Source organism: Meles meles, chromosome 1 (assembly GCF_922984935.1).
Source record: "Meles meles chromosome 1, mMelMel3.1 paternal haplotype, whole genome shotgun sequence".
NCBI lineage: Eukaryota > Metazoa > Chordata > Mammalia > Carnivora > Mustelidae > Meles > Meles meles.
The window spans coordinates 201,745,161-201,758,386 of record NC_060066.1 but is presented as its reverse complement, the minus strand read 5'-3'; the positions used below and the strand labels follow the sequence as shown (position 1 = coordinate 201,758,386).

Sequence of the window (13,226 nt, the reverse complement as noted above, 5' to 3'; positions counted from 1 at the left end):
GAGTGAGGATCAGAGGAGAGGTCGCCGGGAGAGCGTGTGCGGAGGGTGTGGCAGGTCGGGGAGCCTCAATTCCTGACCAGCAACCGGCACAGCCTCGTGGGCGCACCCCGGCCAACCCAGAGTCGGTGTTACTACGGTTCCTTTGGTGGATAAGCAAACTGCGGCTCAGAGAGGTCACTTGCCGAGGTCATGCGATGAGGGAGAGACAGAGGTGGGTAGGACAGAGCTGGGTAGGAACCTCAGCCCAGCCTGGGCTCCTGGCTTCTGCATCGCAGGGTGGGCAGACCAGGGGCTTCCCTGGGTGCGCGGACACCAAGGCTAGGGCAGGCTCCGGCAGGAAGAGCGGGACTCAGGGCCACAAAGGCCGGGAGCCGAGGGTGGGGGACCCAGAAGTTGATGTCACTCTTGGGGCCCACAGTGACCAATCTGAATCTCAGAGATTCATCTGTGCCACGGTGACCGCCCCCCACCACCCCAATCCTGCACTCAAAATCAGCAGGCTGTACTTTCACGACTTCTCGCCCATAAAAATCTCACAGTTCAGAGCCTCAGAAATAACCCCGGCTCCGAAACCTGGAGGCTGTCTCCCAGGGAAGTCTGCCCTGAGACCTGGCACTTGCAAAACTCAGAACAGGTCATGAGGTGAGACTCAGAACATGCCCATTCCTCTTCCTGGGGCTCTAGGCCGGCTCACCTGGATCACGTTGCTGTTGGAATTCTTGGAGTCGGCACTGACGTACACAGAGAAGAAGGGGGAGGTGCGGTAGTGAGAGGTGACCACCTGCAGAGTGTCCTGGAAGTTGTCTTTGTCCCAGGGACCGGTGATGTTCCAGCCCCCTAGCTGTGGGGACGAGAGGGAACAGCGAGGTGATGTGCCAAGGAGACCTTGGCGTGAACTCTGCTTCCGCCGCTGACCGGCTCTGTGACCCTGGAGTGGTCATCTGACCCCTGAGCCTCAAGAGCCGGGGCAAGGGACGGCCCTCACCAGAGTTTCTGACCAGCACACACAAGACACCGCTGGGACGAGACTGATCCTGACCAAGCGGGCCAATGAGACACAGCAAGAGAGCGAGAGAGCAAGAGAGAGAGAGAACACAAGCAGGGGCAGTGGGAGAGGGAGAACAGGCTTCCTGCTAAAGCCTGATGCGGGGCTCGATCCCAGGACCCTAGGACTGTGATCTGAGCTGAAGGCAGATGCCTAATGACTGAGCCACCCAGATGCCCCAAAATCTTTAAAAACAAACTAAAATAAAGAAATAAATAAAAGGTTGATAAAGCAGTGGTCGCTGGTTTCTCTCAGAGCTAGGATTTTTTTCTCAAGTAGGCTCCATGCCCAACGTGGGGCTCAAACTCACAACCCCGAGATCAAGAGTTGCAGGCTCTACAGACTGAGTCAGCCGTGCGCCCCAGAGCTGGGATTTCTGTAATCTCCTCAGTCTCCTTGGCTTGGCACACACTGGCAGGTGGGGTCTGTGCCAGAGGGTAGGGCTGTCCAACCCCGGTGCCCACGGCTCGCGACCCTGCTGTGATGCCTTCCCACAGCCAAGCCACGAGGCAGGGCACTGAGGGAGCATGGGACAGCCAGAAAACATGCATGGCCACCCTCTGTGGGTGCCACGCAGCCTGGCCAGCTGTGGGCGGCCCCCCAAGAGTCCATCCAAGGCTGACTGGGAGACGCTCGGCAAGAACCTCCTTGTAGGAGGATGGGGAGGCCTGGGGTACGTGGGGTCTTCCTTACAGGGTGAGGTTCTGCCTCTGATCCAAGATTCTCTGTTGGTCCTTCTGGAACATACCCCTCCTCACACACAGACATGCCCTCGGAGCAAGAGGAAGCAGCAAAGTAGAGAAATTTTCTCTGTAAATACAGACCCTATTCCACACAGGTGCATGGAGACACACACACATGACAGACATCCACACCAATGCTGACACACGCCAGCCCTAATATAGAGATGCCCACCCGCAGACACGTGAGCGTGCAGACACACACACTCAGACACATACAGCTCCAACAGGTTCTAAAGTCCAGCTGGGTGAGGCAGCTAGGGGTGTGAGGCAACCAGGACCCAGAGGTTCCGGGGGTGGGGGACAGGCAGGTGGCACAGGCCAGAGGAGAGCCAGGAAAGCCAGCTCCAGGAACCCACCTTCTCAATTAGCTCCATCAAGGGCTTGGCCTTGAGCTCCTCGATCCTGGTTTCATTCATACACGCACGGTAGTATACTTGGGCCTTCCTTTCTGCCTCGCTCACACTGGCCGTGGAATTTTCTGGAATGATAGGAGATAGCAGTTTGCAACCTGCCCCCATTTGCTCAGTGGGTGGCCTGGGGGAGTCCTTCCGGGAGCCTTGGTGTGCTCAGCTGTAAAAAGACCTAGGATTTCTGCCTATCAAGACAGCCACAAGGCCTCAGCCACAGTGGGTACGTGACTGTCTTGGGCAGAGCCCAGCAAACTGAGGTGCTTCCTAATTTTTGCTAACTGCAAATAAGAAGAGCATACCATGTTTCTTCCCATCCACCAGTCAGGTTTGTAGACGTGTCCCTTGGTTGGCAGCACAGGGCCACCCAGCAGGAAGGTCTGCTTTCCCTGCTGGCCAATGCAGGGCCCAAACAGCCCTGCCTGGTGTCGGGACAGAGGCCTGTCTTGGCTCTCAGATCCCAGATGACCTCTATCTTGATAGACTGGAGCCAAATGGAAGCTTCCAAGGCCTCATGCACCCTTGCCCTTCCTCCTCTGAGGCGCCAGCCTTGTTCGTCAGACGTACAGTTAACCCGGCATGCTGCTGCCATTTCTCTCCCTGACTCCACAGCCAGCGTCTCCATCCTTGCACCAGGACACCTGAGAGACTTTAGTCATCCCCTTCTCCCTCTCCCTGTCCTTGGTGTCCTGGTCCAGGGCCATACTCCTGTATGTACACCAACACAGGGCAGGGTCCTGCCTGTGCCCAGTGAAGGGGACCACATCCTGCTGTTTAGGCCACGAAGGACCTACTATGTGCCGGTTCGGGTCATGAAGGGCCTACTATGTGCTGGGACTCCTGTGCCTGAGCCTTTGTCTCAGAGCCCTATTCCCGATGGTACCTGTCCCTGACCCCCTTAGTTCTGTCTGTCCACCTTGCTTCTCCCTGGGGACATCCTTCCTCCCTGATCCAGGCACTTTTCCTCATTTCAAGTTTGTTTCTTTTGGATCCAGAAACTCCTTCCTTTGCTTCCTTCAAAGACCACCCCGCCCTCAAGCCCCATCTTCTCCACCAACACTTTTCTGGCAGATAAGGGTCTGTCTTATCCATTCACCCCGAACAGATCCCAGACGCTTACTCTGTGCTAGGTACTGCGCCTGCTTCGGGGACACAAAAGACAATGTCCCTGTCCCCGTAGAGCTTCCTTCCTAGTGTGAGCACACAGACACCAAACAAGCAAATACATAAAGGAGAAGTTCACTCCAGCCTTCCTGTATGAGGTGCCGTCGAAACCCTAGAGACTTCGAGGCCTTTCCCAGAGGCCATCTTTCCCGTGGAGCCTCTCCTGAGATGCTCCTTCATGAGGGCCCCAGCATGGAGCACCTACCAAGTGCCAGGCACCGGGCTGGGCTGGGAGTTTTGTAGACACGAAAAAGCCCTGCTCACTCTCTGCCTCCTGGGCGCTCACAGCCTAATGGTGAACACAGTCAAGCAAAGAAATGACCCAGAGACATGAAAGTACTTTAGTTAAGGCAAATGACTGTGGAACCCAGAGAAAAATCACACCCTTTGATGGTGTGAGGTGGGGTTGGGGGTGGGGCTCTATCTCTGAGCCAGTTCTTTCATTTATTTTTTTTAAATGTCTGATTTTTTTTTTTAATATTTTATTTATTTGACAGAGAGAAATCACAACTAGGCAGAGAGGCAGGCAGAGAGAGAAGAGGAAGCAGGCTCTCTGCAGAGCAGAGAGCCCGATGCAGGGCTCCATCCCAGGACCCTGGGATCATGACCTGAGCTGAAGGCAGAGGCTTTAACCCACTGAGCCACCCAGGCGCCCCTCATTTATTTTTTTAATTAAAAAATTTTTTTAGGGGCGCCTAGCTGGCTCAGTGGGTTAAAGCCTCTACCTTCAGCTCAGGTCATGATTCCAGGGTCCTGGGATCGAGCCCCGAGTTGGGCTCTCTGCTCGACAGGGAGCCTGTTTCCATCTCTCTCTCTCTCTGCCTGCCCCTCTGCCTACTTGTGATCTCTGTCAAATAAATAAATAAAATCTTTGAAAAAAAAAAGAATTTCTGACTCTTCTAATTAATAGAATTAAAATTATATTTCACTCCTTTAAAAAAAATTTTTTTTAGTAGGCTCTACGCCCAGTGTCGGGCTCGAACTCACAATACCTAGTCAGGTATTGCATGTTTCACATCCTCCCCAGCCGGGCACCGCAAGCCAGTTTTTTTAAACGTAAGAAGTTGGGGCGCCTGGGTGGCTCAGTCAGTTAAGCAGCTGCCTTGGGCTCAGGTCATGATCCTGGTGACCTGGGATCGAGCCCTGCATTGGGCTCCTTCCTCAGGAGGGAGCCTGCTTCTCCCACTCCACCTGCCTGTGCTCTCTCTCTCTTTCTCTAGCCCTGTCAAATAAATAAATACAAAATCCTAAAAAAAATAAAGGTAAGAAGTTATTCACCAGGTGGAAATGAGGGGAAAGTTGGAGAGTTTGAGGAAACACAAGAAGCACAGAAGGGCACGCTGTCTGGAGAAAAGATACCCGTTTGATGTGGCCCATGGTACAGAGGGCATGAGGTCACTTCGGCTCTCCCAGCCCTGTCCTAAGAGCCCCCCTGCCCTCCCCCCAATTCTTACGACAACCAGTATCCTGGTTTTCTTTGGGCAGAGAGCACCCACCCCCATCTTGCTGAAGTCAGGGTGACGGCCCTGAAGAAGGCCTTGGACCAGCCTGGGCTAGTCTGAAGGGAGATGCAGAGACAGGACAACCCTGAGAGAGACAGAGGTCCAGGGGCCTGAGTGACGAGGGGGGACCTGAGTGACAGCCCTGGAGACCACAGGCTGCCACGCTGCGGAGGCCTGGAAATACCAGTGTGTCCCCCCTGTCCCTCCAGAGCATGAGACGAGGCCTCCCAGAGAGGAGGGCAGAAATGGAGAGAGCTAGACTTCCCCCTGCTTCAGACTCAGAAAGCAGAACTGCAGGGAAAGCAAAGGGGAGCTTCCACTCTGCCCCCCGCCTAGCCTAGGAGCCTTGTTTCTCTGACAAGGGCTCCCAGCAGCTAGGCTCTCAGAAGGGAAAAAACAAGAAAGTCATTGCTCACCCGAGCCTGCAAGCGGCATCTCACCGTGCACACGCGGCTCTGGCCATGACCGTGAAATGCCAGGGCCAGCGTCAGGGGGGAGTGTGTTCTGTGCACTCTGGCGGGTGAGCGGGTCTGGCTTCTCCTTCTCCTATTGCCCAAGGCCACTGAGATAAGAGGCCGGAAGAAAGGCTCTGGAGGAACGCCTGGCAGTGCTCAGTAGGGGGAGTTCCAGGCTTCCATCTTGCCCCACCCTGCATTATCACTTACAAGTGTCCTTCAAGCGCAGGGTCTCTCTCTTCGCTGAGAGGCTGCTCGGGATGAGTTCAAACCTCCTTCCTCTGAGCTCCACGCCCTGGATCGCACAGCCACTTGTTTTCCCCGCAAAGGGTTATTGAGTTCCTACGGCCTGGTGGCTGCTGGGCTGGGGGGAGAATGCGGCAGGCCACATGGACTCAGGGCTGTCCCTGTGAGGCCTGTAGCCTGGTGGGGGGGGGGGGGGTGGACAGAAAGCAGCAGGACAATCACAGAGCATCTGACGGCAGGGAGGGCAGGAGCTCTGAGGACCAAGTCCGGGAGGGCCCAAGAAAGGACGACAGGGGAGGCCCAGGGAACCTTGTCTGGACTCTGGGCTCAGCGTGGAGAAGTTGTGGGGAGCTGGGCCTGGGCTGCTTCAGCCCCCAGTTCGCGTCCCAGTCATCTCTGTTTCTTTGCCTGTACCTGGAAGGCCCACAGTAGCCCTAAGCAGCATTTGTTGGAAGAGCAGAGTCCAGTGTCGCCTCTGAGGAGGAAGGAGGCCATTTCTGGATGTCAAGAGAGTGATGAGGTCAGTGCCAGACAGAGACTGGCACGGGGGCGACTTGAGGCCGGTGGGGCAGGAAGGGACAGGAGCACAGGCCTCACTAGCAACGGGCGTTCACAGCCCCTGTATTCCCACAGGGACACTGGGTGGGGCAGGAGCTCTGGGAGGTCAAGCTCCGCCACTCCTCCCCCTGTCTCTCTCTGGCTCATGGAGCCCACCGGGACAACCCCCAGCACACACCCCCACCTCCTGTCCTCTGTCTTCTCCCATAGGACACCCATGGCCTGGCAGGCACTGGGCCTTCAAGGGCTGAAGCAAGACAGCCAGGTGGGAGGCCACCACGCAGAAGAGGTGAGTGATGATGTGGGCTGGGGCCAGGGTGACAGCAGAGAGGGGGGCGAGACGCAGTTGGAGTGGGAGAGAAAGAGGAGTCACAGATGCCCAGTTTCCTGGACCGGAGCAAGGGCTTGGTGCTGAGAGGTGGGAGACTAGGGATGCGAGTGAGATAAGCAGTTCCGTTTCTGACATCTTTAGCTGAAACGTCTATTAGACACAGAAGTGGAACCCTGGGTGTGGAGTTTATAGCACCAGTATCTTGTGCCCTGGAGGGGAGCACCTGGGTGGTGCAGTAAGTTGGGTTCCAACCCTTGGTTTCAGCTCAGGTCGTGTTCTCAGGGTCGTGGGATCGAGCCCCACATCAGGCTCCATGCTCGGCGCACAGTTCGCTTGGGACACTCTCTTGCGCTCCCTCTGCCCCTCCCCCCGACAAAATAAATAAATAAATAAAACCCCACTAATGTGCTCTGGAATATACAAATGCCTTAAAATTACCTATAAGGCCCTATATTGTGCATTTTCAACAGGGACAATATTGTCCCCAAAGGGGGAGAGAATTAGCTCTTAGGGAGCAGAAACATCTTACCCTTTCATGTATACATACATTATTACATAAACAGGTGCAGAGCATTATCTTTTGTATTCTTCTTGGACAACACAGAAGAAATGGGTAAACTCCCAGAAATATACAGCCTACCAAGACAAAATCATGATGAAACAGAAAATCTGAACAGACCAACTACTAGTAAGGAGATTGAATCGGTCCCCAAAAAATCTCTCAACAAATGGAAGTCCAGGACCAGACATGAGTGCTACCAAACGTTCAACAAAGAATTAATACCAATCTTTCTCAAACTCTTCCAAAAGACAGAAGAGGAGGGAATTCTTCCAAATTTCTTTTGCAAGGCCAACATTACCCCAATACCAAAACCAAAGACACAAGAAAAGAAAATTATAGGCTAATATCCCTGATGAACATAGATGCAAAAATCCTCAGCAATATATCAGCACACAGAATTCAATAAGCCATTGAAAGGATCATACACCACGATCAAGTGGGATTTATTCCAGGGATGCAAGAATGGCTCAATGTCCACAAGTCAATGGAATGTACCACATTACCAAAATGAAGGATAAAAATCATTTGATCCTCTCAATAGATGAAGAAAAAACATCTGACTGCATAAAAGCAACATCCATTTATGATGAAAACTCTCAAAAAGTGGTTACAGTGGGGGGCGCCTGGGTGGCTCAGTGGGTTAAGCCTCTGCCTTTGGCTCAGGTCATGATCTTGGGGTCCTGGGATCGAGCCCCGCATCAGGCTCTGTGCTCAGCAGGGAACAGCTTCCCCCTCTCTCTCTCTGCCTGCCTCTCTGCCTACTTGTGATCTCTGTCAAATAAAAAAATAAAATCTTAAAAAAAAAAAAAAAAGAAACTGGAGAAGACACATAAATGGAAAGATATTCTGTGCTCACAGATTGGAAGAGGTAATTTTGTTGAAATGTCCATACTGCCTGAAGCAATGTAGAGATTCATTGCAATCCTTATCAAATTCTCATGGCATTTTTTACAGAAATAGAACAAACAGGGGCACCTGGGTGGCTCAGTCAGTTAAGCATCTGCCTTCGGCTCAGGTCACAATCTCAGGGTCCCGGGATGGAGCCCCATGTTGTCATGGGGGGGGTCCCTGCTTCTCCCTCTTCCCCCTGCTGGTGCTCTCTCTCTCTCTCTCTCTCAAACATAATATTTTTTTTAAAAAGATTTTATTATTAATTTGAGAGAGAGAGAGAGAGAGAATGAGAAAGGGGAGGGTCAGAGGGAGAAGCAGACTCCCTGCCAAGCAAAGAGAGCAATACGGGATTCGATCCCTGGACTCCAGGATCCTGACCTGAGCTGAAGGCAGTCGCTTAACCAACTGAGCCATGCAGGTGCCCTCAAATAAAATCTTAAAAAAAAAAAAAATCAATAAACAATACTAAAATTTGTGTCAAACCATAAAAGACCCTGAAGAGCCATGGCAATCGGTTTTTTTTAAAAGAGATTTTATTTAGGGGCGCCTGGGTGGCTCAGTGGGTTAAAGCCTCTGCCTTCGGCTCAGGTCATGATCCCAGGGTCCTGGGATCAAGCCCCACATCCGGCTCTCTGCTCAGCAGGGAGCCTGCTTCCTCCTCTCTCTCTCTGCCTGCCTCTCTGCCTACTTGTGATCTCTGTCTGTCAAATAAATAAATAAGATCTTAAAAAAAAAAAAGAGAGAGATTTTATTTATTTCTTGAGAAAGAGAAAGAGCACGAGCTGGGAGAGGGGGGCAGAGGGACAAGCCGACTCTCTGCTGAACATGGAGCCTGATGTGGGGCTCGACGTGGGGGGCGGGTGTTGATCCCAAGACCCTGAGATCATGACCTGAGTCCAAGTCAGGCTTAAATGACTGAGCCACCCAGGTGCCCTGAGGCATAGCAATCTTTTTTTTTTTTTTGGTAAAAAGATTAATTAATTAATTTATTAGAGAGATGGAGAGAGAGCACAAGTAGGCAGACCAGCAGGCAGAGGGAGGGGGAGAAGCAGGTTCTCTGCTGAGCAGGGAGCCCGCTGCGGGGATCATGACCCAAGCAGAAGGCAGCAGCTTAACTGACTGAGCAACCCAGGGGCCCCTAGGCATAGCAATCTTTTTTTTTTTTTAAAGATTTAATTTATTTATTTGACAGATAGATCACAAGTAGGGAGAGAGGCAGGCATAGAGAGAGAGGAGGAAGCAGGCTCCCTGCCAAGCAGAGAGCCCGATGTGGGGCTCGATCCCAGGACCCCGGGACCATGACCTGAGCCGAAGGCAGAGGCTTTAACCCACTGAGCCACCCAGGCGCCCCTAGGCATAGCAATCTTAAGAAAGAAAAACAAAGCTGGCTTCACACTCCCTGACTTCAAGCTGTATTACAAAGCTATAGTAATTAAGACATTATGGTAGTGGCGTAAAAACAGACACAGAGATCAATGGAATAGGATAGAAAGAAAGAAATGCATTGCTAATTAATATATGACACAGGAGCCAAGACTATTTGCTGGGAAAAGCACAATCTCTTCTGTAAGCGGTATGGAGAAAATTGGGACAGCCACACTCAGGAGAAGGAAGCTGGACCCCTACTTCATGTCACATGTAAAAATTAACTCAAACTGGATTAAAGACTTGAACGTTCATCATACCTCAAGCCATAAAACTCCTGTAAGAAAACATAGGTGGTGAGTTCCTTGACTTCAGTGTTGCTGATTACTTTCTTTTTTTTAAAGATTTTATTTATTTATTTGACAGAGAGAGATCACAAGTAGGCAGAGAGGCAGGCAGAGAGAGGAGGAAGCAGGCTCCCTGCTGAGCAGAGAGCCCGATGTGGGGCTCGACCCCAGGATGCTGGGATCATGACCTGAGTCGAAGGCAGAGGCTTTAACCCACTGAGCCACCCAGGCACCCCTGCTGATGACTTTCTTAATCTGACACCAAAAGCAACAGAAGTAAAGATAAACAAATGGGACTACATCCAGCTAAAAAGCTTCTACACAACAAAGGAACCCATCAATAAGATGAAAAGACAATCTAGTGAGTGGGAGAAAATATTTATAAATCATACATCTGCTACGGGACTAGTATCCAAAATATATAAAGAACTCATATGACTCAACAACAAAGAAAAAAAATCTAATTAAAAGACGGGAAGACGATCTGATCATTTTTCCAAAGACATACAGATGGCCAACAGGTACACGAGATGTTCTGTATCATTAGTCATCAGGAAATGCAAACCAAAACCACGGTGGGGTATCACCTCACACCTGTTAGAATGGTTCATACCAAAAAGACAAGGGACAAATGTTGGAGAGGGTGTAGAGGAAAAGAAACCCTTGTGCAGTGTTGGCGGGAATGTAAATTGCTCAGCCTCTATGGAAAGTAGCATGGAGGGGCGCCTGGGTGGCCCAGTCATTACACGTCTGCCTTCGGCTCAGGTCATGATCCTGGGGTCCTGGGATCGAGCCCTGCATGGGGCTCCCTGCTCAGCAGGAAGCCTGTTTCTCTCTCTCCCACTCCCCCTGCTTGTGTTCCCTCTTGCTGTCTCTCTCTCTCTCTCTCAAAAAAATAAATAAAATCTTTAAAAAAAAAAAGAGTAGGGGCGCCTGGATGGCTCAGTGGGTTAAAGCCTCTGCCTTCGGCTCGGGTCATGATCCCAGGGTCCTGGGATCAAGCCCCACGTCGGGCTCTCTGCTCAGCAGGGAGCCTGCTTCCCTTCCTCTCTCTCTGCCTGCCTACTTGTGATCTCTGTCTGTCAAATAAATAAAATCTTTAAAAAAAAAAAAAGTAATATGGAAGCGCCTTGAAAAATTTAAAGTAGAACTTCCCTATAATTCCTGCTGGGTATTTCCCCAAGGAAACAAAAAAACTAACTTGAAAATGTATCCGCACCCCCAGGCAGCAGTGTTTACAACAACCAAGATACTGAACCAACCTAAGTGCCCACTGACAGATGAATAAAGAAAACGTGGCACACACCCCCCCCACACACAGAAGACTACTATTTGTCCATAAAAAAGAAAGAAATCTTGCCATTTGTGACATCAAGGATGAACCTCAAAGATATTTTTGTAATTGGGGGAAGTTAGAGAAAGACAAATATATATATTGTATATTGTATATATTGTATATATTGTGTATATTGTATATAATGTATAATCTCTCTTACATGTGGAATTAAAAAAATACATACATATACAACAAAAACCAAGCTCACAGATAAGGAGAACAGATTAGCAGTTGCTGGAGTTGTTGGGGGGGGGTTAGAGAAATGGGTGAACTGTTTTTATTTACTTAAATAAATTGAATTAGGGGCGTCTGGGTGGCTCAGTTGGTTGAGCAACTGCCTTCGGCTCAGGTCATGGTCCTGGAGTCCCAGGATCGAGTCCTGCATCGGGCTCCCAGCTCCACAGACAGTCTGCTTCTCTCTCTGTCCTTCTCCCCTCTCATGCTCTCTCTCACTGTCTCTCTCTCTCAAATAAATAAAAACCTTTTTTAAAAAATTGAATTAAAAAATTAGGTAAGACAGAAAAGAATTTTAGGCAGGGGGCAAGAATGAAAAAAGTTGAGAAATCCTGCCCTCGCTGTGGGCCTCCAGTTCCCGTCTGCGTCCTGCCCCTTCTCCCCCTTGTTCCTGTCCTTCTGCCCCATCCATGTGGTCTATTCTCTCACAACTAATTCCAGTTTCTGCCCCAACGTTCCTGTTCTGAAGGCCCAGCCCTCCAGACTGCTGTGTCTGCAGCGGCCTCCTCCCTTCCCAGGCTTGCTTCCTACTCAACTCATTTCAAAGCCCTAACTCTTTGCAGCCGCCTTATTTACTCATTTATTTTTTACGGTCTGTCTCCCCTGATGGAATGCAGGCCCCACAAGGAAAGGCTGTCTTATTCCTCACGCCATCCCGGCACCTAGTGATGGCTGGCCCATAGCCAGTGTACCATACATAATTGTGGAATGAAGGAATGAATGATGGAATGTTCTGGGAGCTCCACAGAGAAAGATACCAATCACATCAGTCTGAGGAGGAGGCTTTGATTCAAAGGGAAATCAGTCACATACAGTTTTCTTCTGAGGAAAACCCTGGTCTCCTTGGAGACTCCTCGCATTTACTTCCCAGAAGAAGGTTCCATGGGAGCAGGCCAGGCGCCATCAACAGCGCAGCTCCCAGGATGGAGCTGGAGGGCCACGTTTTGAATATGGTGGCACTTCCAAGGCCCCCAAGGTATGAGGATAACTTGGCAGCCCAGGGCCAGACAACAGGGCTCCCGATTGCTGGGGCTACTTCCTTCCGGGGTCCCTGAGTTCCAGAGACTTCCGCTGTCACTTCCCCAAAGTCCGAAAGAGGAAAGACAGCATACCCTCTGATCCGCCCACTTCTTCCCCTGGGAGTTTTCAGTGGAACACCCTCTTCCACACCACTCCCTGGGAGGAAGGGAAACACCCAGCAGCTGGGCGGGCTGCGGGGATGGAGCTTCCCGGAAATTCTGCGATCCCAGTGCAACCGCAGCACCGTCTGGCCTGGAGCACGCGGGACTCCACATCAGGGCGAGACCAGCCCTTGTCTTAGATAAAAACCATAGACTTGGTTCAGGCAGTCGCCGCAGGCCTCAGGAGCCCCATCCTGTGAGAGGAAGTGGGGATTGCTGATAAACGAGGCCCCTTCTTCTGCAGAGGAACAAAAATAATGATAAGACCATTACCACTACTGGTGCCTACAACAGGCCCAGCCCGGGCTGAGCTCTTCTCAGTACCCCATCAGCACCCTGAGGTCAGACTATCACCCCATTCACTGGGAAAGAAAACGAGGCCCAGGGAGAGGAAGGAACTTGCCTGCGAGGTAATGCTAATACGTCACATGCTGGAATTTGAACCCAAGCCTTCTCAGGCTTCCCTGAGAGAAGGAACTCCTTTCTCTGTGTGTGGGTGTGGCTGTGTGTGTGCATTGGGTCCTAACAGTTTCCACCCGCGAGTGACCCGCGAGTGCTATTAGTATCACGCCCAATTTAGAGGCAAGAGGTTGAGTAACGTGTCCAAAGTCACACGAGTGAGTGGCTGAGGCTGGGACAGGGTCCTGAGCACTGCGCCTTTCCTTTCCTGCAGGCTGGCTTGGAAAACCGGAGGTAGCACCCGAGCAGACTGGCCACCCCGGAGAAGCCCCGGACACCCCCTGCCTCTCCTGGAATGGGAAAGAGGGGCACGCGGCTGCAGACACGGTACCAAACAGAAAGCATGGGGTCACAGATCTTGTCCAGAGGGAGAAGAAAAGAAGCTGGATAGCAACTACTA

At 51.4% G+C, this 13,226-nt stretch overlaps 1 protein-coding gene across 3 annotated transcripts in view; it reads right to left on the bottom strand.

Annotated features, from left to right (window-relative positions):
* The window catches only part of ECE1 (endothelin converting enzyme 1), a 114,233-nt gene that overhangs the window by 29,726 nt on the left and 71,281 nt on the right, over nt 1-13,226 (bottom strand). For all 3 annotated transcript variants that reach the window (XM_046006108.1, XM_046006112.1, XM_046006104.1), the window contains 2 exons: nt 2,145-2,266; nt 695-841 (listed from right to left, as the gene is read on the bottom strand). In XM_046006108.1, the coding sequence (XP_045862064.1) occupies nt 695-841; nt 2,145-2,266 (269 nt within the window). The remainder of the gene's footprint in view (nt 1-694; nt 842-2,144; nt 2,267-13,226) is intronic.